Source organism: Acipenser ruthenus, chromosome 8 (genome assembly GCF_902713425.1).
Source record: "Acipenser ruthenus chromosome 8, fAciRut3.2 maternal haplotype, whole genome shotgun sequence".
In the NCBI taxonomy this organism is placed as follows: domain Eukaryota; kingdom Metazoa; phylum Chordata; class Actinopteri; order Acipenseriformes; family Acipenseridae; genus Acipenser; species Acipenser ruthenus.
Genome location: NC_081196.1, coordinates 50537648 through 50565572, shown reverse-complemented (window position 1 = coordinate 50565572; position 27925 = coordinate 50537648). Strand labels below are relative to the sequence as shown.

The window sequence follows — 27925 nt, the reverse complement described above, 5'->3', positions numbered from 1 at the left end:
TTATGCTTGCTGACAAAACAAATACATTATTTAGTAATGTAAAATGAGAGACCCTATTTACAGACCTTTAAGAACATTTTAAAGAATGTTTTATAAGGACTGTTTTTTAAGAGTATTTAGAAATAATCTCTAAAAGTTTTAAAAGGGATTAAAAAAATGCCCTTAACAAAACATTTCATTATAAACAGAGTTAGAACTTTTGTGAGCAGAGCCCTTGATTTTAAACACGTTTGAGTTTTGTTTTATGGTCCCAAAGTTGAGATATTTGAGACGAGAATGTTACAGTGTTTGCCAGTCATTAGACATTGTTTCTGTGAGCTCTTGCTTTCAAATCCAGTTTTTAATGTTGTCTTGTTGTAGGGCAGCCTTGGAGAAAGATTGATTGCAGTCAAATTGTCTTCCTAGACAAAGGGTATTCAGTCAAACAGTGCACAGATAGTTTCTTTAATTTAAGTGATGACTCCAATTTATTAGTTGGCAAATATCACATGTACTAAATTATGGGGAGGTGTTTCTTCCATTTGTGGTCAATGGTACATAAACTGCATGCATACAAAAGTAGGAGTCCTCTGCCTCTCCTCCCTCCTCCCTCCTCCTGGAATTCTGCTTAGAACTCTTCTTGGCCTGCTGAACAGTGCTCCTCACACAGAGGAGGGCTACACCTTCCTGTATTTGACAATGCCAACCGTAGGTATGGTAACAGATTATAGAGTTATGATTTATATGATGCAACTGAATGAGTTTTAAATAGGGAAATAAAGATACTCCTGATAGTGAAGTTGAACTAAAACCTTGAAGCAGGCTGCTTTTTGGTTTTCCACGCATGTTTTTGTCTGAAGTTGTTTTTTGTTGAGGATATTTTTGGTTTTCAAGTACACTGCTTCCTTGCACCAGTCACATTCAGACTCATAATGAACTACTTATTCCAATGTTATTTTAACTGCATAAAAACAACGAACAAGCAATATAAAATCCCTCTTTTCTCATACTCGCCTTGTAGATGTTTTTTTTTTTTAATTGACACCATTATTATTTTTATTTTTTTGCATACCGGTATTTACATTTAAAAACGAATCGATTTTTGGATAACATATACAGTATGTAAATCGTTATTATAGAATATTTTAATACATTTCACTGAGCTTTATACTTAGGAATTACAACAGGCACACGACAAACACCTAATACCTTTGGAGTATAAACAAACACAACAGGAGGTAGCGTATGATTCTACGTTTTTCATTTGCACTGTGCCACTTCTTAACTGCATTGGAACGTCGAGTCATATTGAAAATCCATTTCGGGATTTCCTAGCGCTTGCTTTTGTTAGTCTGTGAATCACCACTTGGTCCCGGATTCCATTACGGATTTTGTGTACTGGTTCTTAAGTTTCACTTCTGAGTGCGTGCGAGGTTTGGTTTTTTGTGTTTGCTTGTGTGTCCGCGGAGTGGCGTGCGCCTCAAATAAAGCATCTGGGGCAGCCGTAAACTAAACAAGCACACGTATTTTCCCGCGATTAGTCCAATTTAACCTTACTGACTTTTATTTATCTTGGAGAAAAAATGTCTGAATCCGGGTTTTCGAGCGAAGAGGTGTTGAATGTTCGTTACCCTCTGCATAGAGCCTGCAGGGATGGGGATATCGGCGCGCTCTGCTCTCTCCTCCAGCACTCCGCCAACAAAACCGACCTCGCCACCGAAGATTCCTTCTACGGCTGGACGCCAATACATTGGGCAGCGCATTTCGGAAAGGTACATTTTAACCATTACTAATTAAATAAACTACAAATACATATTAGAGAGTGGGTGTCTTTAGACAGCCGGCTAAAATAACCTTTTAATGTGAAGTATAAAGCCGCCATTAAAGAATCAGAATTTTTAGATTGATTGTAACGGATTCTTTTATTCTACAGGTAAATACAGATGTGTAAGTTACATTTTTCATAATAGTAATAATTTAAAAAAAAAACATTTATTTTGTTTACTAAGCAGTTTACATTTGCTACCGTGTCTGTAGCGATATAAAGTTTACTGTACACTCACGTGTGCTACAGTACTTAACTAAATAATAACAGAGCGGCAGATTTGCAAATAACTGTAGCGGGATAGTAGTTCATCGTACTGAGTTTTTACGCGTTTGAAAGACACATAGACTTTTCAAAATGGCCAGCTTTGCCGATGTTTAAAGAATGTCGTCTGTCTAAATGTAGGGGTTGAAATATCCCATTTCTGATCATAAAGCATTTAAGCTGAGTGTGAACGTATTGGCCACAATGGTGCTGAAGCTAGTGTTCATGTTTTTATTTTATTGGTAGTAGTGTTTTAAAATGACAACGTTATATGCCAATGTAAGTTTCCCAATGCACAGAATAAAAAGAATTGCAGCCTGGAATCAGAGGCAGAGCCAAGCTTTCTGGCGTGACTCTTGTTTGTATTGGTTACTCAGATCAACCAATGCGGAGAAAGGCGCCAACTCAAATCCTAAACAGGAACAAAGGCGAGGAGGCGGGTCGGCTGTACCAGGCACTGAACTCGCGCTGTAATATGATATTGATTTCACAATTGAGGAGGTTACTGTGTAACACACAGTTACAGCATTTTCTTAAATTCGTGCTGAACCAGTTAATGTTACAGGGTTGACTCGAAACGCGAAAAACCAGTCTGTCTGCATTATATAAAATTACTAATAAAACGGATCCCAAGAGTAAACTAAATTAGAAATATCTATAAAATAAGATTGATAATTTATTTCAGCAAATACTGTACGTGTTACACTGTGTGTTTCTCAGGGGCTGCACATTAAGATTAACCCAAACAAACCTTATATTCATTACAGAAGGGGAGCACTAGGGCAAATATGATTGATCCACCACTTTAACAAAACCAATTGAAACCTTTAACAACAATAAAGATCTGTCTTATAATGAAATTCACATTTCAGGTTTGTTTCAGTAGTATTCATGAGTTTATATTGTTTTCGTTCCCTTTTTTCCCTTAAGTTAACTTCTTGTAAATGACAGACCGTGGTATTATCTACAAGGATTTCAAAATGCTAAAAGTTGTTTTTGCACCTGCCAGAAGTCATCTTCCTTCCTTTGTTTTTGGCATCTATACAGATCTGTTACTGTTATGCTGATTGATAGTACTACAGTGTGTGGGTTTATGTTTAGATGTGAATCACAAGTATATTACAGTACACTATTGAAACCAGCTTTGCGGTGAATTGTAAGTGCAGAAGTCCAGTTGTACAAGACTGAACTGGCAAGACAGTTCAGTCTGAGTTAATGTCTTCAGGATTAAGTGCAGAGGAATGTTGTGTTGTTAATTTAGCGTCTGCTTGGCTCAAGGTGAAGCGTTCATCTGTTTCCTCTCCTGGCCTTTCCCTGTGTGCCAGTTCTCCGTTTATGTGCCATGTTGTATGGGTCGGATAACTTGTGCTACTTTGATGGAAAGTATGATTCATACTGACTGGTGCTGTGCTGGAGGAGGCATTTCATACACTTGATTACAGCTGAAGCAAATGGTTCATTCTTATAGGATTTTGTGGGGAGGGGTGATATACAAGGAAGCTGTCTTCACTTTATTTTATCAAGAAGTAGAGTAACCATGATCGAGTAGCCTTCATACATCAAAGAGATAATAGTGCTATTTTCTATATTGGTTTGTGACACTAGGCTTTACAAAGAGCTTCTGCACACCTGATATTCTATACTTGGACCATTCCATGAAAATGTAAAGTCTCCAGTATCATACTACTGGAAAGCCCTAGACTTCAGAACTTGCAGGATAGACTCAAGAACACAACTTTGAGCTTCCCATTCAGTCTGATACATAGAGATGTCAGTTTAAGAGACATACCATTTTCATAGAATGGCCCAAGTCACACACAGTATCCTATTGGGAAAACAAAAACAGCTAACAGGAACAATAAGAAAAGATGTTTATCAAAATGTAACTTTTCACCCTTTGTTGCTTTTAACTCTCTGAAATCTTGTTAGTTGTTGTCTGCCCATTGTCATTCAACGGCTCTGTGTCCTGGTATGGATCAACAGTGTCAGGATTCAGTTGTTAAAATGCTGGTCTTCAGTGTTGGTTTTAAAGGGTGTTGCCTGATGTTTGATTCCCTCCTAATTGTTCTTCCAATCAGCTTTTTGAATTGCACTTGGCAAAGCCCTGCTGTCACTCTGATAATTAACAGTACTGGTTAATGAATACATGAATGACTCGCAATACAGCGTTGTATACTACATTTTATAGTTTCAGCCCAGAAGTCGCACTGTCTCATTGTATCGAAGACTGCTTACTGAATATCTTATCTACCGATAAATTGCACTTTTAAAATGACTACTTTTTCTGAATGCAAATAATGATTTTACATTAAGCTTGAATCTTACTCTTATTGTTCTTATTGTATTACTTGTATTGTAACGCTTGAAATGTTTTTGCTTACGATTGTAAGTCGCCCTGGATAAGGGCGTCTGCTAAGAAATAAATAATAATAATAATAATAATTTGCACAAGAACAAGTTGTTTTTCTTTTTCTCTTCTAATAATATCCAGAAATTATATATTCCCTGATACTCCCCTGAAGCTGAGTGCAGACCTGTCAACCTTGTTCTGTATTAAACCATGCTCTTTATTTTAAAGCTGGAGTGCGTGATCCGCTTGGTGCAGGTGGGGAGTGGAATAAATGCCACAACAACCCGGTTTGCCCAAACACCTGCCCATATTGCTGCTTTCGGTGGCCATCCAGACTGCCTAATGTGGCTGCTACAAGGCGGAGCTGACATTAACCGTCAGGTAAGTGCAGATTTGAAGGGACACATAGCACATTTAAGATTTGGTTTCCAGTACAATTAATTAGTGGAGTGCTTTGTTAGAGTTTTTATTTAGAGTTAATATCATACCCAGTGCTGTGTGATACAAGCTGATATCCAAGCTACAAGATGTCAGAGTGGCTACCCCAAACCTTTAGTGTATGAAAAGTTATCTGCATCACATTTGAAATCACAATGATGAAGGCAGCATGATTAACCATTTGTAGCTATAACCGGTGGTTGCTTTGGAATTCGTTTCTTAGTTTTACGTCACTTTTTCTGCCTCTGGCTGATAGATGGTAAGTGACAATCACTGAAGTTACAAGTCAATCCAATTAAAAAGGATCAACCTGCCATTGAAGACATACAGGAGTTCAGCACACTTGACATAATGGTATTTTCCAGGCATGCAGTTTAACTCCAGTGCTTAGCCTTGGAAAATTTGAGGATTACTAAAAGAGAAAAGCCTATTTGGCATTTAATCATGGGAGTCATGTGCAAGACCAATGATGTCGTGCTACTCTACCCCTGTTAATAATGTAACTCCTGCTTATTGCAACACATTTTCAGTACCTGGACCAGATTTTTCTCCCGTGTTACTTGTGTTTTTGCCAGATATCTTCGCATACAAAATACTTTTTCATTCAATATTGGGTATCGCATATGGTCTTAAGTTTACCGTTTTGGCAGGCCAGTGTGTTTCATTTTTAATCCAGCTTGCAGTATTGAACACCCCTAATTTTAAATAAAGTATGATGGTCACTGATGATGGTGTGATACAGCCATCTGAAATGTCTTGATACTACAAGCAATGATGGTACTTTTCAATTAAATCCACAAAACATCCCACTCGTGCCCTCTACTGTACACCACACTGTCCAATACTGAATTTGTAAAATGCATATCTGATAATCTGTCTACATTTATGTAGTAAGTTCGGGTGACTTTATATACTGTACAGAATCCCCCAAAGTAAGCTATGATTGGTTATTAGTGTCTTGCATATTAAAACACTGACCCAGATGGTCACATAAGGAGTCCTGTCCAGGAATCATTCCAGTCTAGGGCAGATACATGTAGAACAGAGTCCACAAAACATCCGCTGAGGAGTGACTGGCTGCTTTTTTTTTTTTTCAGGATTACGTAGGTGAAACTCCAATCCATAAGGCAGCTCGGTCTGGGAGCATGGACTGTGTCAATGCTCTTTTATTGCAAGGAGCAAAAGCACAGTAAGTTCATGTACATAAGCTATATGTAGAAATATTGATCCCCATTACTTTTTTTATTACTATTGTAAATAATTGTTATAACATTATTATTATTATTATTATTATTATTATTATTATTAGTAGTAGTAGTAGTTGTAGTATCGGTATTATTCTAGACTACATGTATAAGTTAATATAAAGTATAGTGGTACTTTATTTTTTATGTATATACTTTAAACAAAAAATATATATAGATATATTTTATACTTGCATGAACCTGTGTAGTTTTAAGAAATATTTTTTGTATAGATGTTATGTTTTGTTTAAATTAAGATATTACTCAGGAAAATGCACATTTCTTCCTTTGTACAACATAAATGAAAGCATACAGACTTGAACAGAAAATACACAATCAATAAACACTAAATGTAACCTTTTAACATTTTTTTGTGTTTTTTTTTTTTTTTTTTTTTTCGATTTCATGTTTGAAAATGGTGATCTATAATTCACAATTTAACATACAGGCTAACTTCACTACAACGATCCCCCATGGGACCTGGAGAAATGTTTGTTATATCAGGGTGTTCACTATAATAGGGTTTGGCATTTTTCTGTATCAATTTGAATTGAACATCAATATACAGTACTTTTTCTGAAGATTCCTTCACATTGATCAACATTTAAACTGTATTGTGACAAGGAACTCGTGTCACATGTGTGGGTAACCGCATTGCAAGACAGAGACATGGGAGTTGAAACACAAAACAGAAAGTAAACAAACGGGTCATGTGATGCTACCAACGATGTAACGCACAGAGGACGCATACAGAAGACAGGCAGGCAGCAAGTCTCAATCGAGCGTCCGTCTGTAAACAATCATTTGATCAAACATAACTCCAAAAAGCACACAAAACAAACCCATTTCCACATATAAATTACACCAACACTAATTTTCCCATGTGGTATGATTTAAAAGAAATGGAAAAGGAAAGAATGTACACTTACATGCTGAATACAGTAATTACATGTCCTTGTGTGAAGATGACGGACAGGCAACGATTGCATTCGTCATGCATGATTCGTACTACAATAGGTCATCTTTGAATTAGCGTTATCTTTGAATTAGTTATCCATGGTCTTTGTTTTCACTGAGACTAACACAGTTGACACTGGAGAAAGTTCAGCGTCAGTCAGTACTGAGATCGTTGTATCCGGGTCGATCCTGTACGTGATCGTTCTAATATGGTTAATTAGCATTGGAAAAATCGGTTCTTGCTGTTGGGATCGTTATAAGACGGGTTTGTTATAGTGAAGTTAGCCTGTATTTAATTAAATATGTAAATACACAAAAACAGAAACCCATGAACAAAACACAAATGTGTGAAATCTTATTTCATCTAAGGGGTAATTAAAGCAATTCGAAGAGAGCACACTATTTCAAGGTTTTGTTCGTAAAACCATCTCAGTTAAAACTATACTCTAAAGCTTCCTTAGTATTAGTTAAAAATGTAATTGGTTTAATTGACATTTCACACGTGAATATACAATAAGCATCTAATTATAATTCAGATTTATTTAATAAATGACATACTAGTTTACTCAACTTGTGTTACTAAAAATGCCTTTCTTAACCTGTAGTAAAGGTTTGTTTAATATAATTCATAATGGTTCCTCCAGATCACACATAAGATTTATTTAATATGGAAGGAAACATCAAATGATGAAATGTGCATTTTGTTTAAACTGAGAAGATCACATTTTCATTTCAGTTATACATCTTTTGGACACACCAGTAATACTGCAAGTAAAGTACAGCATGCCAAAGTATTTATATGACCTACATGTGTTTCCTTTAACAGCTTTAGTCTTCTTCCTAACCTAAATGACAAAGGCCATTTCAGTGAAAATTCATGAACTGGTAAATAGTTGTTCACTAAAAAGCCCAAAGTTTATTGTTGAAAACCACACCATGAAATCCCTTGAAACCAAGATTCTAGGTAAATCATGTTTACCAGCCCTGTATCCACAAGGGCAAACGTGTTACCAGTCTTTATCCTTCATGCAGAATGTGGGATATTCTGTATGAATGAGAAACTCTAACATGACTGCTTATAAGCCTTTAACATTTTTTTTCTTTTTACCTATTTTGAAAGTAACTATATATTACAATGTAGCATATATTAAATGAACACTTTCGTTTAACTCTTAACGCATAAATAATTGTGCTGGAATTACTTGCTCTTCAGTCAGTTGTGCTGTATGCCAAAGTACTTCAAAGGGATTTTTTCTGAAAAATTATTCATACTGAAGCTGAAGGTTACAGTAGTTGTTCGTGATGGATGTTCAGCTGAAATAGACAACCAGCCTTGGAGAAACAGCATCAACAGATCTTTTATAATGAAGTTTCAGAGCTTGCTGCACAATTTAAGCAGGTGAATGTAATCCTAAATCGGCAGAGATCTAATCGTGTCTGAACCTGCTTTTATATTACTTGAAACAAACACCACAAAGAGGTTGTTGTCTACTTCTTTCAGCTAATGAATGCTGGTTTAGAACAAGTTTGTGAGGGCTTACCCTTATGGATGCCCATGTGTACTAAAGAGCCTCCTCATTGACATGTGGTCATTCCGTTCACTACCTTGACTGGTTAATATTTTGCAACGCTTGATCAACCAAATGGCAAACCTTCAATAGCACATTTATTTATACAGTGCCCACCATAAGTATTGGGACAGTGAAGTCAAAATTGCTATTTTTGCTGTACACTCAAGCAATATGAAAATATGATTAAAAGATGAATGTGAGGCAAAAGTACAGAATGTCACCTTTTATTTCTGGCTGTTTCAACACATATATGTTTTACAAACTAAGAATAACAGCACTTTCAGAGTTCCATCCCCCCATTTTATGCGAGCATAAGTATTGGGACATTTGGCTCACAGGTGTTTCCTGTCGCATTGATTGTTCACACATAAGAGCTGTGAATGTGTAGTCTCAGTTCTATCCTTTGCTTTTGCCTTTGGAGTCTGGGTTTGGTGTCAGTAGGCATAATCCAACATGAAGACTAGGGAGCTGTCTATAAAAGAAAAGCAAGCGATTTGGATGCTAAAAGAAAAGAGGAACTCAATTAGAACCATAGCACAAAAGTTGGAAATAGCCAAATCAACAGTTTGGAATGTCCTGAAAAAGAAAGAAACCACTGGTGTCTTCAGCAATCGGCAACAACCAGGTCGGCCAAGGAAAACAACAGCAGTTGATGACAGAAAAATGACCAGAGCTGTGAAAAACAACCCTAAAATAAGTGTCCGTGAAATCACCAACAACCTCCTGAATGCTGGGGTGAAAGTGTCACAATCTACTGTTCACGGAAGACTTCGGCAGCAGAATTACAAAGGCTACACTGCGAGATGCAAACCTCTGATCAGCACCAAAAACAGAAAGGCCAGATTAGAATCTGCTAAAAAGTACAAAGATGAGCCAGTAGAGTTTTGGAACAGAGTTTTAGATTAACCTTTATCAAAGTGATGGGAAGGCAAAAGTGTGGAGAAAAAAAGGAACTGCAGATGATCCAAAGCATACCACCTCATCTGAAGCATGGTGGAGGTAGTGTCATGGCATGGGCATGCATGGCTGCCTCCGGAACGGGCTCACTCATCTTTATTGGTGATGGAAGCAGCAGAATGACTTCTTAAGTGTACAGAAACATCTTGGCTACCAATATACAAAATGCCACCAGACTCATTGGGCAGCACTTCACAATGCAACAGGACAATGACCCAAAACATATTGCTAACGCAACCAAGGAGTTAATCAGGCGAAAAAAGTGGAAAGTTTTAGACTGGCCAAGTCAATCTCCTGATTTTAAATCTGATTGAACATGCATTTCACTTGCTGAAGAGGAGACTGAAGTCAGAAACTCCCCAAAACAAGCAACAGCTGAAAATGGCTGCAGTAAAGGCTTGGCAAAGCATCTCAAAGGACGATACCAAGAGTTTGGTGATGTCAGTGGGTCGCAGACTCACTGCTGTTATTGCATGCAAGGGATTTGCGACTAAATACCAACTTTTATACTTGCTTTAAGTTGAATTGTCCCAATACTTATGCTTACATAAAATGGGGGGATGGAGCTCTAAAAGTGCTGTTATTCTTAGTTGGTAAAACATGTATGTTTTGAAACCACCAGAAATAAAAGGTGACATTCTGTACTGTTGCCTCATATTAATCTTTTACACATATTTTCAGATTGCTTGAATGTACAGCAAAAATAGCAATTTTGACTTCATTGTCCCAATACTTATGGAGGGCACTGTAGATCTTACTAAATTCAAGGTTTTTCAACATTGAATATCTGACAAAACACTATTCATCTTTTTTGTGCAGTGGGTTAAACACACATGACATGTAGTATTTATTTATTTTAATTACATTTGTCAGTGTTGCCATGCCATCTTTAAAGTGTATTGTCCCAACTAGCATTTTATAGAACGGGGCATTGCTATACCTGAGCATTGCGTTGTTTCCTGTAAAATATTATTGGCTTAACAATGACGCGCATAGTGGCAAGCAAAGAGTTCAAAGGTGATTCATACATAACTATTAAAAATAAAAAATGGTAGGAAACGTAATATATATTAAAAAACAAAAAAAACAAAACAACAACTTTTGACAAACATTTTAGCTAAAGGGAAAATAGTAAATTGCCGTAATTTGGATTGACAACCATAAAAAATTAAATACAATGTCAAGGATGTGTTTTCTCTCAATTTTTGTGTTTTGGCTACAGCACAAATAAAGACAGCTTATCTTTTGGGCAACCAGTGATATGTCTTGCATGGTAAGAGTTAAAGGATAAAAAAAATAAAGATCTAGACACTTTCACTTCTTTACTGTGCTGAATCATCGCTTTACATTTATACAAGTATTCTCAGAATATATGCATTATATTGCTTATTGAAACTTTGCTGGGCCAATAATCTTTATGAGCTAAAGACTGTTACAAGCATATTCCATGTACAAATTGTGCAAACTTCACTTCTACAAACCCATCAACGTTTCTGGAAGTTCATTACTTTCTCGCTTTGGTGTCTACGAGATGGAAGTCAAGATTGGACGCACAGTTAGAATCATCCCATGCTTAGTTCAAACTTACTGTTTGGGGGGGGGGGGGGGGGGTTGTTGTGGACGAGCCTGGGGACATTGAAAACACATACCACATCAGTCAACATTGATTGAGATGCCTCAGAAGACGATAAGTTGCTTTGCAGATGGGAAATATTTTAAACGTGCCATGGTGGCAACATTCCATCCTCTGTCTATTCATAATGTGAAAATTCAGACATCAATCTTGATATTGTGCTGCTGACCCTCTGATTTGAAATCTTCATTTGAACCCATTGTGCACAATTCCTCAAGGTGGACATGAATATCTTGCCAGTGCCAGATGCATCCATGATTTGCCTCATCACACCAATCTGATCCCTTTCCAGCAACCTTAGTATTGTGTTCTGCTTTTGCAAGTCGTTCTGGACATTGCTTGACCTTGATGCTTGTTCCAGCACCTCTGAACTGCTGAAAGCGCTTCTGTAAATTGCTCTTACTCATGCAGTTAGCCCTTAAACAACTGTCCTGCTCTGGAAGATGTTGCTGATTCACCACCTTTTGTCAAGAATTCTTTTTGACAGTTCTGTGTTTCATTACATAATATTTGTGCTCTCGGACAACTGCACAGTTGCCTGCCTGCCTGCCTGCCTGCCTTGGCTGACGTCAATATTAATGTATCAGCAAAGCTTCATTTGCCCAAAATGCATATGTTCTGAGATGTATCCAAACAAAGATTTAAAGTCGCCCTATTGTTTTTTTTTGTTTTTGTTTTTTTTCCTCCCACCCTGTACCCCCAATTTGACATTCAAGGTTCAAAGATGTGTCCTGTGGTACTGTGATAGCAATTAAAATAATTGGTTATAATGGATTGTTTTTTCTTTATAATCCCATCAACCCTTTCTTAAAACGCTTTTTATCCTTTCTGCTATAAGGGTTTTTTATTATTATATTTATAGGGGTTCTGGTCAGTAGTGAGTGACTGGACTAGATTTATTGTAGAATATTAACATAAAATGGTGCTTGATTGTCTATTTATAACACTGCATATAGCAAATGTATTTTATATGAATGTTACTGCAGTATTAACCCTTGCTTTAGTTGTTTTTAAGTCACTATTTTCCCATATGAAAGTGACGTAAACACTGCAGAAAGTTCTAAACTGTAAAAACTACACGTGTCAATGTTTTACAGCTACTTAATTCGAATTGACTTGATTTTTTCAAGTAATCCTAGAAAGGGGGAGCATTCCAAATAGAAACTGCTGAAACTGCCACAGGTGCTTCTCCGAAAACGTTACAGTTGTGGCATTGAGTGTTCAGTATCGCTTCCTTTCTGCACACAAGGCATACTGTTGAGGTATTTGTTGCGGTGATTGGTTTTAATGCTAAGCTAGGAATACAGTTATAGAGTCTTTTTGTTTTAGATTTGCATGCTTTGCTTACCCTAATTTACAGTATATTTTGTAAACTAACAATAGCAATTTTGAGATCAGATTTTTAACAGAAATAGTAACAGTATTGTTCAGAACTATCTAAGCATGGCTTTAACAGAGAACGTATTTCTGAAGGTGATATGTTAGCTGGGTAGGAAGCTAAAAAAAAATAAAAAAAATAAAAAAATCTAATCTTAATTGTATGGCCCAACAATTAAATGTTTCTAATTTCCCAGTCATTCATTTGGGCATTAAAGCGTTCCTCATCAAACTGAGAATCCTTATATATGTGTATGAACGGTGTATTTTTTAAAATACATTGTGCTATGGATGAATCCTTAACTGTCGGCTTAATTAAAGGCACTGATTTAGTGCTAATTTTGGACTACCTTAAGGTAGTAACTACTCTTGAAAATCAATTGACATTTCTCAGTAAACATTAAGTAGAAGGCCCTATTTTTAAATAAATGTTAATGAATTGGCAAGAGACTTGGTTAACCACACTAACTTCAGAACAATCCTTTGTCCTGTTAGCCAAACAACACTGTAGTTGCTGGCATGATGTTTTTTTACTAATACATTTCAGATGCTACAATTAGTTTTGCATTGGGTTTTGAACAAGAAGCCCTGCCCTTCAACAGTATTTGTATTTATATTGCACATCTTTATTATATAACCTGTAGATTTAAACAGAATCATGCCAAGCGTACTTGTGACTGGCACTTCCCCACCCCAGTGTAGAGTATATTTGTTGTGTTTTTTCATATTGTATTGCTGGTTTCATTTTAATGTTCATATGTATATGCCTGAATTGGAAACATTTAATTTTTGAGTGATATGTTATTAATATTACCTGCCTATGAAAATAAGTATTATTAACTAATTTCATATATGTTTTTACCACAAATTGTTGTATTCCATTGTAATGAGGACCTTTTGTACAATAATCGTCAATTTATGAATAAGCAAGCTGCCTTCTTTGATTAGGAATAGCTACTTGATTTGTTTTATACTGTATATGATATATTTCTATGGCCACTCAGTCTCCATGTAGTCATCATTGTGTTGTCCATCCATTGCCCGTACCAGCTAAATGTTACTGTTAAAAAACTATTCCCTGAACTGCAGTAAACTGAATAACTTTAAAAAAGACATTTATTGTGCATAATTCACATAAATGTGATCTAGTGAAGTGCTACACACGTAGTGAGCAATGCATGATAATACAAGTAAAATGATTTATTTTTTATTCATCTTTAACCTGGTCACGTTCAACAAATTAAATAAAAACTGGCTGTTAATTAATTATATATTCAGTAGGAGTACATTTGGAGAGAATTTTTTTCTGCAAAAATACCAGTCTGCATCATCAGCATTAACTTTTTATTGTCCTGTATTTCCTTATTCAATTATGCATCTTTGAACCCAAGATAATGATCTGAATCTACCTGTGTATCTGAGTGTGGTTAATGTCCACCCTCCTACTTGCAGTTCTTGTCCTAGTACTCATTGGAGTTGACAACACGCACAAATTATAAGATAATGCATTCAAATATATTGGTTGTGTTGGATGCTGACTTTGTTTTTTTTACTAAAAGCCTAAATAAAATAAACGTCATTTTAGCACAATGTAGTGGATGACGTTGTAAAGAACAATTTCTATTCTGAAAAAGTGGTTTGCTTATCAATAAATTCACCTCCGCGCACTCTTGCTACTGCAATGGGAAGCGATTACTTCAAAGTATGTTGTGTTACATTCTATATGTTTCTGAAACCCGTTTGTCCAAAGGGGGCTACATTTCCAAAAGTGATAAAGCACTCGTAATGTCTGTGTAAATGAGAGAAATTGTCTTTTCTGGTTTAAAGATTAGCTTTTTGTAAAGTTAATTGGCACAGTTTCTGGAGTGCTTGCCGAACTACATTGACAAAAAGTTTGAGCGACTAGAAAAAAGATAAAATTCTGCAACAAAGAAACCAAGCACCTGGGCCATAATCCCATGTTTAAAGTGAGAGACCTTCTCTATTAAAGGCATTAACGATAAATAAAGCTTTTTGAAGAGATGCATCCAAATGGACCCCAGAGAAGAAGGCATTGGAATCCAGCCAGAAGATGAAAGAAGCTTCTCAGAAAAAGCATGGCCATCATTGATACTCGTTGATTTAACATTACGTTTTAGACCACTGAACTTGCAACTTGTTTGACATGTATTTATCTTGCTCTATCTATAAGGGGATATCCTTACGTTATTTGACCCTGCTTTGGTTTAATCACTTAAAAACACATTCGTCTTTGGATTGGTAGCTAATCGACCTTTTTAAAGTTGTTTTAGATATTGCTCAAAGTCTAGGGGATGTTGCAACTGAGGAATGTTTACTACTCTTTGATTTGAGCCTATTTCACCCTTTTGGAAGATGGGTGGTCTTCAAGATCAAGACTCTTTCCAGCTGATTCTGCAGATATTGGACATTCTTAGATCAAAACATGGGCTCTACCCAAAATGTGCTGTGAGATTCCCATCCATCAAAGATGCAAAATTCAGTACTCCCGTTGTATGTGATTCCAACCCAAACTGCCCAACTTGTATACATTTTATTACCGTACTTGTAAACACCTTTTCTAATGTAACAAATAGTTTGCATTTTTCATAACTTAAGAGGATCATGTTCCAATTGACTGGGTCCATCCTGCATGGTGCGAGGCCCATTCCTTTCTTTGGTAGTGGTTGCATTCTCCTACTGAAGTCTTTACAAAATGACAGGCTAGGATAACAGCCATCACAAGATATACAGTCCTGTAATCAATTTCACAATTCTTTTTGTTGGTAATATTGGAGCAACTGATCTTCAATGCATTTCCATTATTGGTGGTGTCTGGATCACACATCTCAAAGACTGGAAGATCTCATGAAGAGAAAACTACTATATTATGAATACCTCACAAGAAGATGTAGTGCTGTGGTGCTCTTGAAATACATGGATGTCCTTATACCTTTGTCATCCTTGATTGACTGGATATTTGTTATACTATTTACCAAAGGGGAGGGAACAATTATGGGGTCTTGGACACGGGTTTCAGGCACTCTTATTGATAATTGTCATTGCATATTTGGTGACTGAATCCCAATGCAATTGCCATTCCCATTGCAATGCAAGATCTTTTTTTTAAATGATGAGTTGATTCTGTAAAGAATACATTTCAAATAGTTTTCAAATTTATTAAAAAAAAATCCTCATATCACCTTCAGAGTTCATTTCAGTGGTAGGAAGATTGATCTTTTATATTAAATGTAAACGGCACCAGAAAACTGAGGGTAATGCAGTGTTTTTTATTATGCAGCTTGAGGAATGCTAGTGGCCTGACTGCAGCAGATCTTGCACATGCCCAGGGATTCCAGGAATGTGCACAACTACTGTCAAACGTGCAGAATCAGCTCAATCAGCTGAACGGTTTCTATACCAATGGGGTGTTGAGTGGCGTTCACCAGAGCACTGACTCGAGAGTCCACTTCAGTGGTGGACCCAGAAAGCGATCGCTTGAATATCTGGAGTCTGATCTAGTGAAGAAAGCTAGAACTGAAGGTATGTGTCTGGATTGTGAAGACAATGGTAGTGATTTTATCAAAGTTTTCACCATTTATATAAATTGCTCTTTTTTTTCAAAAGCTTATCAATTAATTAAACAAACAACCTCACTGAACTGAAATACACGGTCTTTACCAGTTGTTCAGATTTTGCGAAAAGTGGAGTTATGTAAGTTGGTTTACATTTGAGTAAAAAGCTTTACCACCTCACCTCAGCCCAATGTAATCTTGTCATTTTAAATTTGCTCTCCAATGTTGGATTTGTAACTTAAGTCCAGCTCGGGGAGAGGGCTGTGATTGACAAGAAGTGTTTATGGAATTGTTAATACAAAACGTGATGACCGCTAAGTTATTTGACAAGAAATGATGTGGTAATGGTCCAGTTAAACTAATGATCAGGGTTTCTGTACAGGCGCATATTTTTGGGAGTGTTACATAGTCAAGGTAAACGTCATCTGTGTAGTTTTGAATGATGTGCTAACCAGGAACAGTGGCTTGCTGCAACGTAATTATGGGGAGCATTACTTTTAAGCCCTGTTGCCTGTTCCACATTTTTTGCATCAGTTTTGTTAAATGGCTTTCAGTAACTACATTGAAGAGAATGAGAAAGTGTGCCAAAAAAGAATAACAAGGAAACATTTATATGGCAGTTGCGATATGTCTGTTTCTGTATGCAGGCCTGGACTTGCCCATGAAGATGTATAGCAGTGCCGACGAAGAGCTGGAAATCATGCATACCGAGTCCGAGCCTCCAGTCATTTCAGGTGGGAAGAGACACTTTCCGTTTGGCAGCAGCAGCACTGAAATTAGAGAAGACCACACAGCTGTGGGGAATGGTTCTCCAGGACCAAAAGAAATTGAAATTTTCACGGCCCCTGCAATGCAGATCCCTTGCCGGTGCATAAATAAATATGCATATTTCTAACTACAAAATTCACATTCATAAAAATGTAGCTTAAATGTTGTACAATTATGTCTGCTGTCCCACTGCTTTGCAATTGCATTCTGTTTGTCTTTTGCATGAATAATATTGGCCTTTATGTTCATAATATGTCGCTCTGCATTGACTGTCCACTATTGATGTACTGTATACTATGACTTTTTGCCAAGCTCGTTCCTGGCCCAGTTCCCTGCATGGGTGCTATATTAAGGACTTCTTTGAGGCTCTATTTATTATTGCCTTCTGAAGGTTTTTTTTTTTTGTTATGGTTCTTCCGTTACCAACAGGCCAATTCTGAGGTGTCAGATTTGGTTTAACAAGGACACCCCCCACCCCCCTCCCCTCCTTCCTTTTCTAAAGGAGCTTATACACTGCAAGTTGTATGTCCCTTCTAATGTGTTTCATTTCCCTCCTTTCTACAGGGATCAACAGTTTGTTAACAGTTTCCTCTCCCTACTCATGATGCAAAGGGAATCAGTATAGGCTGGTAGTTATAGTTGGGGATAGGTAGCCAAGAGCTTGTAGCTAAAAATCCCAATTTAGCCATTTACTGGGGTCTTGAGCCAGTTACTTGTGCTCTTTATTTGTTCCACCGAACTGGGTGAAACTGGACCACTCTGAAAGCGAGATCTTGCATCTCTGTTGGCCTGGGTTTATGACTTTTCAAAGGGAAACTGTAATTGTCAATATTTTGCCAATCTGTTATGTCAGTCCTGCCAATACATATCAGTTTGTGAATGTAAGAAATACATGTAGTGTAAGTGCAATTTGCAGCTAAATTTAATTGGATGAGTTTTAGAATGGTGCTAATTTGATTGCTTTTGGTTTCTTGCAGTCAAATTTGTTATGGGGCGACTGCAAATGGGTCCACCCGCTACAGATTAGGATTTTTTCAATTGTATTTGTGCCTTTTTATAACATTAGGTCAGTCGTACCTTTTAACGTTGTTGATAAGATGTACCTGTTTTTATATATAATTTTATATATATATATATATATATATATATATATATATATATATATATATATACACCTTACCTTATATATATATATATATATTATTGTTACACACAACTGTATTGCATATACTGCTTGTATATTTCTGGGTGTTGTATTCATAAGGGGGAATAAGCTTTTGTCAAGTGATTGAAAGAATAACATTTGGAAAGAATGCCTAATAAAACATTTTTCTCAAGTCACATACAGTAATATAACAACAGATGTAGTTGAATTGTACTGAGTCACTTATTTAACAAATACTAAGTAACCTATCACTATTGAATCTGTATTGTATGGTGGTGTGTTAGTGCTTTTTAATGGACATGGTGATGCACAAGTAAAATAATGTACCAGACATTGCCCCTCCTGTTTCAAAGACATCGATCCTGATCTTACTGGAGTTATAAATTGCTAGTGAGCCATGAGCACAGGAAGTCCATTTAGATTATTGTTGAGACGATTGTGCCCATTTGTCAGGTGAGTTCAGTAGTGAATGACAGCGACAGCTGTGGACAAAAGTTTAGCATCACCTTGAATTTTAGGATTGTGACATTATTTAAAAAAAAAACCAAAAAATGATATGAACATAATTTAGATCTTTTATACATCATGTTATCAAAGAAACTACAAAATGACAAAAGTCTACCGGAAGCCATAATAGTAGTACAGTGTTTCATGTTATCACATTTTTTAGTTGGTATGCAATTCAGTATGATCAGCAGGTTTCATTCGGATTTTAAAGCAAAATTAGTTAATTCTGTAGGGTGATGCAAAACATTTGGCCATAGCTGTATACACTGAAAGGAAATGACTTCTTTATGTGTATAAAGCAGGAACTCATACCTTAACTTCTCTTGATTTGCATGCATATAAACAGTAGTTTACAGAATACATTGTAAGAAATACCTTCACTAAGAAGCCAATATATATGGAATGCTTCTGTTCTTAGATATTTTTAATAAATGTAGAACTCATTATGTACCAGACTCTGGGTTGTAAGTGAATTCTTACCTGCTTTTAGCCATTCGTTGAACCATGTATTGTGTTAAATTTGTATTGAAAGATAACCATTCCCAGGGATACTGAATCTATTGATATGGACCAGACCTGTATCTGGGAAGCCTTTAGAACAAGTTACATTTAAGTAAAGGAATGCAAATATTGTATGGAAACTACATTACACAATAAAAGGGAGTGAAAAGGAGCAGGAGTAAACTGGAGTTGTACTAACATAATGTCTGACAATAATAGGGAATGCATGCCTAGAGAAGTGGAGATTAATTACACTGTTCAGTAGTATAGTGCTCTAGTTTGACCACGTTTGGAATGCTGTTGAGTTCTGGTCATTTTAAGCATCACCAGGCTAATCCAATTGATTTTGGGGGTGAAGTAAATTACTTTTTATTTAATTTGTGTCTTGATTAAAAATCCATGCAATGGTTTGTAAACCTTTTGGGATCCACTCTGCAAAGTTTTCTATGGCCAACACTGTTTTACCAGGTGAATTTAAACACTGGGATCATTTAAGACAGATATATTTTGTCCTGGGCTTACTTGTGTGACTGATTGCCCAAACAGCCTTATCTCATTCTGAAAATAGTTTGAGCTGCACATTCATTTTTGTAAGAAACTAAAAGTGCTTTGGGGGTGGGGGGTTGATTGGTACTCTGTTCTGTACCACTTCATAGAAGTTTGAATAATAGTCTACTAAACGATTCAACATGGGATCTAAACTAGATGTGCTGTTGTCAATAATACTGAAAGTGTGGTTTGCATATTCTCTCACACTGGTTGAGTACTTTGGTACAGTAATACAGTACCACTCAGTGTTTTGATCTTTAGAGGGGTCACCATACCTACAGGAAATATAATGTGTTTTATTATTTATAGTTTTAATTCAGATGTTTTTCTTAACAAAATGTATTTAATTTCTACAGTGGGGAATGTGTGGTGCTTCATAAACTAGGATCTTCAGGGGAGCAGGTGTGCGTGTGTGTACGCCTACACTTCCAATTATTTTGATATTTTGAGCAGAAAACATACCCCTGCGTACCCCTGATAATGCAAAACCTAAAGAGAGGACGGTTTAGTTTTAGAGAAGCGCACAAAACGCTAATCTTAACAATGATGTGCACAGGGATGGCAGAACTTTTAATGTACATCAATACCAAAGCCACAGCTGTGTTTAAATAGACATTAATGGAAAGGATATTTCAGCATTTCTTTTTTTTAATTGAATCTATGTTTAGATTATTTTTAACATCGGACAAGGGATAACATGCTACAATTAAAAGGTAACCATTTTCTTGTTCGGGTTGTTTGAAGAGGTACTGTTAAAAAAAAAAAAAAAAAAAAAAAAAAAAACATGTTTACTACATTAAATAGATGTTTATCTAGCACAAATATTACAATATATTAATAAATATCTATTTTAAATTTGAATGTTAAGCAGTGACCATTCCGTGAAATTGTTTCATATTTTTAGCCGTGACTTTGCCTTGATTTATTTTAGTAATAATTCAACCACAGTACTGCCTGAACACAGGTGGTTTATCCATCTGTTATGTACATTAATTTACAACATTATTTGCAATGCTGATATCGTAATTCTGATAATCTCTCACTTTCATTTTCAAATGTGTTATTGGTTGTATTGCACCATCTAGTGTTTGTTCCGTGGTCTGCAGTTAGCATTTTGGTGTGCAGGTTGATTTTTATTTTACACTGACTGTGGATATTAATTTTAGCATATAAACTTAGACGGCTTACAACATTGTTTTCAAAATGGTTTTCTGTCCTTTAGTTAGCAACAAAAGCTAGGCTTGCTAAAAAGTTCACCTGCATACTTGCTGTTAATGTATACCAAAAAAAAAATTATAGATTTTATTGGACTACTATAGGTTTTGTGTCGGATAATGCACAGTATTGCCTGTTAAGTTATATTAAGTTTAGATAATTTTCTATAGCGTTTGTAAAATAAATGTTGGTCCTCTACATATAACACATACTAAGAATTACAACATGTCAAACATGTGCTTTTCCCATCCAAAATTAAGATTGGCACATGATTTTTTGGAAACACTGTTCTATACTGTACTATTTCATATTTTTCTTAGTTGGGTCAATTAATGCTATTTACTACTAAATGCAGTGTATGTACAGATTTTAATTAAATGTCAATAAGGCCTTTCAAACAAAAGGGACTCAATGAAAACTATATTCAGTGCTTTATATCTAAGTTTATGAATACATGGCCAGAAATCAAATGATGCATTTTAGCCCTGGAACATTGGAATTGCCAGGCATATATGTTTCTAAATATATAAAAATCAGAAGAGATGTTTCTCCTTTGCCAAAGGTTTTTGAAAACAGGCCAAAGCCCATAATGAAATGAAGTTGAAATTCAAAGTTAGGTTGCTATTGAATGACTCAGTTTGGAATGTACAGACGTCAGTTTAACCAAATAATTGCCTTTGATGGAACTTTATAGTTCACCTCTTAAAATCAAGTAGTACAGTACACACTTTAAACTGAGAGACACTGCCAGTTATTATGTGATGTAAGGGAAAAAAACGTTTTCTTTTTTTTTTTTTTTTTGAGGCTTGAATGAAGGACAACTCTACTGTTGGGACCTTAATTCTAAAATAATATCCTTTAAGATCAGGAAGGTGCAGAATGTGTGGGTCAAGGCTTTAGAAATCCACATTTCTAGCTGTACTTACCTGGATTGCAAACATATTGATCCTAAAAGAATAATTATCTGACACTCACATTCCTGAGAGTGCAAACTATTATTATTTTTTTTTTAATGTTTGGAGTATTCTTTAGCAACTTCCTGAACGTATTTTAAATTCTGACTAATGCTAGAGAAATGCAACAATAAGTATACAAGTAAGTAGGAAAGGAATGTGATCCTAATATAAACAAAGGGAGTTAATTGACATTTTTCATAAGCAGCTGATCATTACCAATATTTTGAACCGTTACTGGGAGGGAAAAATAAAATAGCCTGGACTTTTCTATTATTCACACCTTCTTAAATCTATGAAGGTGTAAACGTTTTTAGTGTTCACTTTTTTCTTTTTTTAACTCCAGAATATGTGTTGTATTCATTGTATTTAACCATTTGCAGCTATTTTCATTTTGGTTCCAGTAGAAACAGCTCTCAGGTGGGTGTTTCTGAATGTCATTTATAAACCTCTTATTTTAAATGGCAGGTGCACCTTTAGCAGCAGATGTGAGCCACAATGGCTTGCCAGGAAAGGTGATGGGAAATGGATTTGTGATAAATGGACACGTCCCTCAACCACAGCTCAATGGAATGGAAGCAGAGCCAGCTGAAAATGGCTTATCCATCGGGTTCCTGAACCCTGGTTCGGGAGCACAAAACAGCTCTCAAGCCCCTGATATGTGTGGATCGCTGCACCTTGGTGGAAGCCCCAGCAGCTGTGTGTCGCACAGGCCTTCCTGGGCACCAGCAAACCTGTATGAATGTGGAGATCCAGGAGACACTCTGCAGTATGGACATTATCATGGGTTTGGGGATACTGCAGAGAGCATTCCAGAAGCCAGCAGCATGGCTGAACACTCCAGATCAGTTAAAGTAGAACAGCGTTATGACAATGCTGTCTACAGCGCCATGCATCTCTTTCACGGTTCCTAAAAGCAAGGTTTCCTAAATCAAACAGATTACTTTGTGATCCTCTAATCTAACAGTTACACTTTATATGGGCAATGCTTTCACTGGCTGGTTCCTTATATTTATGGAAAAAGTAACAAAAGAAAGCAAGCCATGCTTCATAAGGGAAGCACTTTTTTTTGTATTAGTTCTTTGTTTACTTTGAGATGTAGATTTGTTTTTTTAGATGAAAGGCAAGATACTGGCAGTAAAAGTTGTTTAATTTTTCTTCAGTTAATAATTAATTAAAAAACATAATAATTAAAAAGAGAAACCTGCCATTTTCAACGTTTTGCATTGTTTTTGTTTGTTTTTTTTTGTTTTTTTTTACATTGCATTAAAAACCAAAAATTGCAAATGTTAATTATTTAGTTTAAATGGTAGATATGTTATATGGGACAAGTCAATGTTGTAAATGATCTTTTTTTATTGTAAACTAAAAGCTAGATTTGGACATTTTCTAGTGTATGGAAAGTTTGAGCGTTTGCTAACAAATTTAGTCCAAGTTTGTTTTGAATGAATGTTTTTTTGTGTCAATACTGACCAAAATGACTAAAGTATCTGATCACAAGGTTTTCTTTCTAAAGTTTAGAGGCTTCTTTAATTGGAGCATGCTATGATGATTGTTAAACTGAAAACGTATTCAAGCTGCCACGGTAGGCTGTAGCACTTATACAGCCTGGGTTTGATCTGTTATTATTTTTGTAGTTTGTGTAACTGCTTTCATTGCTTGCAAATAAAAACATTATTCAAACTTAACTTGTTTTGAGAGGTTTACAGTTATTTTTACAATACAGTTATTGTCTAAATAGGTTTTCATGACAAGTTACTTTGCTTTATTAAAGACATTAAACTTTTTTAGATTCCACAACTCACTCATCTTTTGCAGCAGGATCACAAATCAATATATATATATATATATATATATAATTTTTTTTTTAACCATTTCTTCATGACAGACTACCTACTGGTTTTAATTTTCTAGTAGCTTTATTGCAATAAATGATTACTATACTTGGGTTGAGTCCAAAACTGAACTATTCTGGATGGACCTTCCTAATAATGCTATTATTGCTAGAAACTGGACAGCTAGACATTCAGCTAATAGTGCTAGGGACCAGAATACTTCTCCATGTAAAATGCTAGTATAAAACTTATTTTGAACCTGCTTTCTTGGCAGTGGTTCTAAGCAACTAACAGCACTGATCTCTTTCAAAGTTAAGCAAAATATGTATAAACCATTTATATATAGTACAATGCAAATGCAGGCCTTATCGACACCTATCCTTTTCATCAATTCTACAGCAGGGATGGAAATAAGACTCCTACTGCAGAGGGGTTTCCGCCTTCCAGCTTTTATTACGACTTTGATTGGCCACAGTGTATGTCTTATTAAACTCATATTAAAACCAGGAGTGGATCAAACTACAATGCAATGGGAGTTGTATTTCCATCCTTGTTCAGTGTAAGTTTTTTTTTTGCTCCAATCAGGCCCTAAATATATTTTATTAAAACCTATACAGTGTGTCTATATGATAACTATTTTAGAAGTGGCAAGGACAGTGATGGTACAGCCTTCTCAGGAATGTTCTTTGGAATCTGCAGGTGTGTCCTTTTTACATCTCCATACACAACCAACCCCCTTGAAGGCAGCAATACAGGATGAAACACCCACCGACATCCACAGACCAGTTTCAAAACTGTCCTTGTCGTTGATGCTTGCTACTGAGATCACAAGCCACAACCTAAAAATTCAAAAACAAGTGTTTACCTTGTAATTGGGACATAGTGTATAGAGCAGACCAGCAATACAGTGGATGCATTCTTACATGGCAACTCTTGGAGCCCAAGCTGATGACTTCACAAGGAAATACAAACAATACCAAGAAAGAATGCAATGAATAAATGTAAAGGATGATGAGAAAGCAGCTTCAATTGGGAGCATTCTTGTCCCCTACAGCTGTTTTACAACCTTCTATAGAACGGATGTCCTGTGCAGGCACTGCAAAATACGATGTCAGCTTTGGTGCACGTTCTTGCACTTAGCCCAGGCTATTTATTATTATTATTATTATTATTATTATTATTATTATTAATTTCTTAGCAGACGCCCTTATCCAGGGCGACTTACAATTGTTACAAGATATCACATTATTTTTACATACAATTACCCATTTATACAGTTGGGTTTTTACTGGAGCAATCTAGGTAAAATACCTTGCTCAAGGGTACAGCAGCAGTGTCTTCCACCAGGGATTGAACCCACAACCCTCTGGTCAAGAGTCCAAAGCCTTAACCACTAACCACTATTCCACACTGCTGCAGATCTCTATGTAATACAATATTTACACTTAACAGACAAAAAACAGGATTGTTTATGGCACCGGAGAATGTCCTATCCCTTTATAGTATGGTAAGGTAGTCGTACACAACCGATGTTGATTCCCCAAAAAAGAATGGCCCTATCCTTTCTAGATCCTCATGATCTCCATGACTAGTCCTATCTACTGACGTTTCACTAAGAGGTCCAGTAGTTTGTTCAATTGATAGAAACAGTTTCACAGATTCACCTTTGTGACCTTTTATTTATTTAAAAGTGGTGGTACTCTAGATCCATTGAAATGATGCAATTTGAGGAGGTGGAACAGCCCTTCAGAAACTGAACTTTAAAGGGCACGGTATCTCAATGAGTTAAACATTGTATGCGTATAAATCACCAAGGACACGTGTGTGTGTGTGTGTGTGTGTGTGTGTATAGCAGGCCTCCCAACAGACGGAGACGCTAGTGTGGCTGACTGACGTGACCTCAACAAGATGGCACATACATTAGTTAATACAGTCTGATTGGTGCGGCCACCTTGGGGAGGTTGGAACACAAGTGTATCGAGTTTCATACCAGTTAAGACCGAGATTTCAGCTGCAATTAGATCGAATAGTGATTGGTTGCAGCGGATTATTGGGGGGTGGCTTGGTACACATAAGGGAACTGTGTAATTGAGTCTGTTGGTTGGAGTGAGGGGAGTTTGGTGCAGGAGCAGAGTGGTTTGAACGCTAAGAAAACCAAAGCGTGCAACTATGCGAAGAACATGCCATTTCTATATATGCAGGACAGGGAGTAGGTTTCATTGTCTTGTTTAAGGACATATTTCTAACACAAAGTGGTCAAAGTAATTAATTACGTTACACAAAGCTTACTTAATTTACAAAAGTCCCAAAAGAATCCTGGGGCTTCCAAATCTATACCAACACGTAACATTTTCCCATAGAATGCATTTTATAGTCACTGAAAGAGCATAATTTTGTGGTATCTGATAGATGATTATACTGACATCATCATCAACATCATCATCATCATCATAATAATAATAATTTGCACAGTCACTTAAATGCCTGCATTACAACCTACAAATAGTTATTTTTTCTGTTACTTGTATCATTCACAGAATATTCAGCAACTTGACAGTGAAGAAGTGAAGTCAGAACTTGCGCACCAGAACGACGCACAAAAAAACAAAAAAAAAAACAATGACCAATCCATTGTGGAATACTGGCATACTTGCAAAATAAAAACACCTATTCGCGGTAGAAGAGAGAAGGGGGGGGGTTAGGTCAGCCAGGGTGTCCTCGGCTCTGCACACCATCGACCCCTGTAGTCTGGACGGGCGCCTGCGGGCTTGCCTGTACGCTGCCCAGAGCTGCGTTGTCCTCCGACGCTGTTGCTCTGAGGCGGCTGCAGGGTGAGTTCGCAGTGTGTAAAGCAGCGGGCGGCTGACGGCACACACTTCGGAGGACAACGTGTGTTCATCTTCGTCCTTCCCGAGTCAGCGCAGGGGTGGTAGCGCTGAGCTGAGCATAATAAAATAATTGGGCATTTCAAATTGGGGAGAAAATAATAAAAACTAATTGGCAACGGCTAAATTAAAAAAAAAAAATACAGTTGATAAATGTAATTGACACGTTCACAGTTTTTATGGAAACAAAGAAAAAAAACACGCACTTAGTTAGACTATATATTTGCGTTTTGGACAACTGACTGCGGCTGTGATGAGCTTCGTTTTACTTATTTTTTGCTCTGTGATTGTTGTGGTCTTTCTAATTGTTTTTTTATGCTGACGTAGAACCCCCCTCCCCCTAACATAGTTTGGGAACCGGAACTGGAATCAAAATGCCCAGTTCCAATGACAGATAACCGTTCGGAACCAATTCCAAATATCTCCTCAAATGCACACCATTGCATCACTCTCCAGTTATCTCCTCCTTATTTCTAACGTGTCTTAATCACACGTAGCCATCGGACACCGATCCCGTCAGTCAGGAACAGAGTGCCCTGCTCTCAAACCACGTGGCCACCTTGCACTGCCCGCCTCTTCGGTGACTCTAACTTGCCTCCAAAATAGGGGCGTCGTATGTGTTTTGTGAAATTGCCTAACGTCAGTCTTTCGTGTTGTGGGACGTCACAAGTAGTATATTTTATTTGAAACGTTAATGGTGGAGTAAATGTAATAAAAAATGTATTGCAGCATTTTTTGGAAGAGGACATTTTCCCATTAATTTCGTCTCCCCCCGTTTTGCTTTACAGTGACAGAGTCGTAATTTTCAATTTTTGCCGTTGTCACAAATCAGGCTTGAGTTATTTCCTTTTGGCGGAGGGAGGGAGAGCAGGAGAGAGTGTTGCTGTTTAATAAGTTAGGGGGTATAAGTGATGTCAACTCTGGCAAGAAGGCGGCTGATGAGGGATTTTAAACGGTAAAGAAATTCAAGCAAGGTGTGGTGTAGTCTGCCTGTATTTTGTTATAGGCGGGTTACTTGGCTGTATTTGACAGCAGCTGTGTTTTAAAGAAACTGACACTAACAAACATGGCCACCTTCTAGCAGTGTCGACGTCATGATAAATCGTTAGATCTTTTTTTTTTAAGACGCAGTGTTTTATTTTATTTATTTATTTATTTATTTATTTATTTATTTATTTATTTATTTTACAAATGAAGTCCCTCAGATAAATACTGTGCTAGTGTAGAAAAACAAACAAACCACAAAATCTTTGTTTAATCTTTTAAGTGTTTTTAAAATATTCCAAGTTTGAGTGTGGATTACTGCCCCTACCTAACCCACCCCAGCTACAGAAACGTATCTGTTTTGCTGAAACGAGTGACCTAGTGTGGCAATACAGG

The 27925-nt window shown here is 36.7% G+C and overlaps 1 protein-coding gene across 1 annotated transcript; it reads left to right on the top strand.

Moving 5' to 3' along the window:
* The first annotated feature begins 1376 nt into the window (after positions 1-1376).
* Positions 1377-23513, top strand: LOC117406841 (ankyrin repeat domain-containing protein 10-like). The gene is made up of 6 exons (XM_034011182.3): positions 1377-1751; positions 4647-4799; positions 5954-6045; positions 15894-16135; positions 16815-16901; positions 22294-23513. The coding sequence occupies exons 1-6, from the start codon at positions 1563-1565 to the stop codon at positions 22737-22739; spliced, it is 1209 nt and encodes a 402-aa protein (XP_033867073.1). The 5' UTR covers positions 1377-1562; the 3' UTR covers positions 22740-23513.
* The last annotated feature ends 4412 nt before the right edge of the window (positions 23514-27925 follow it).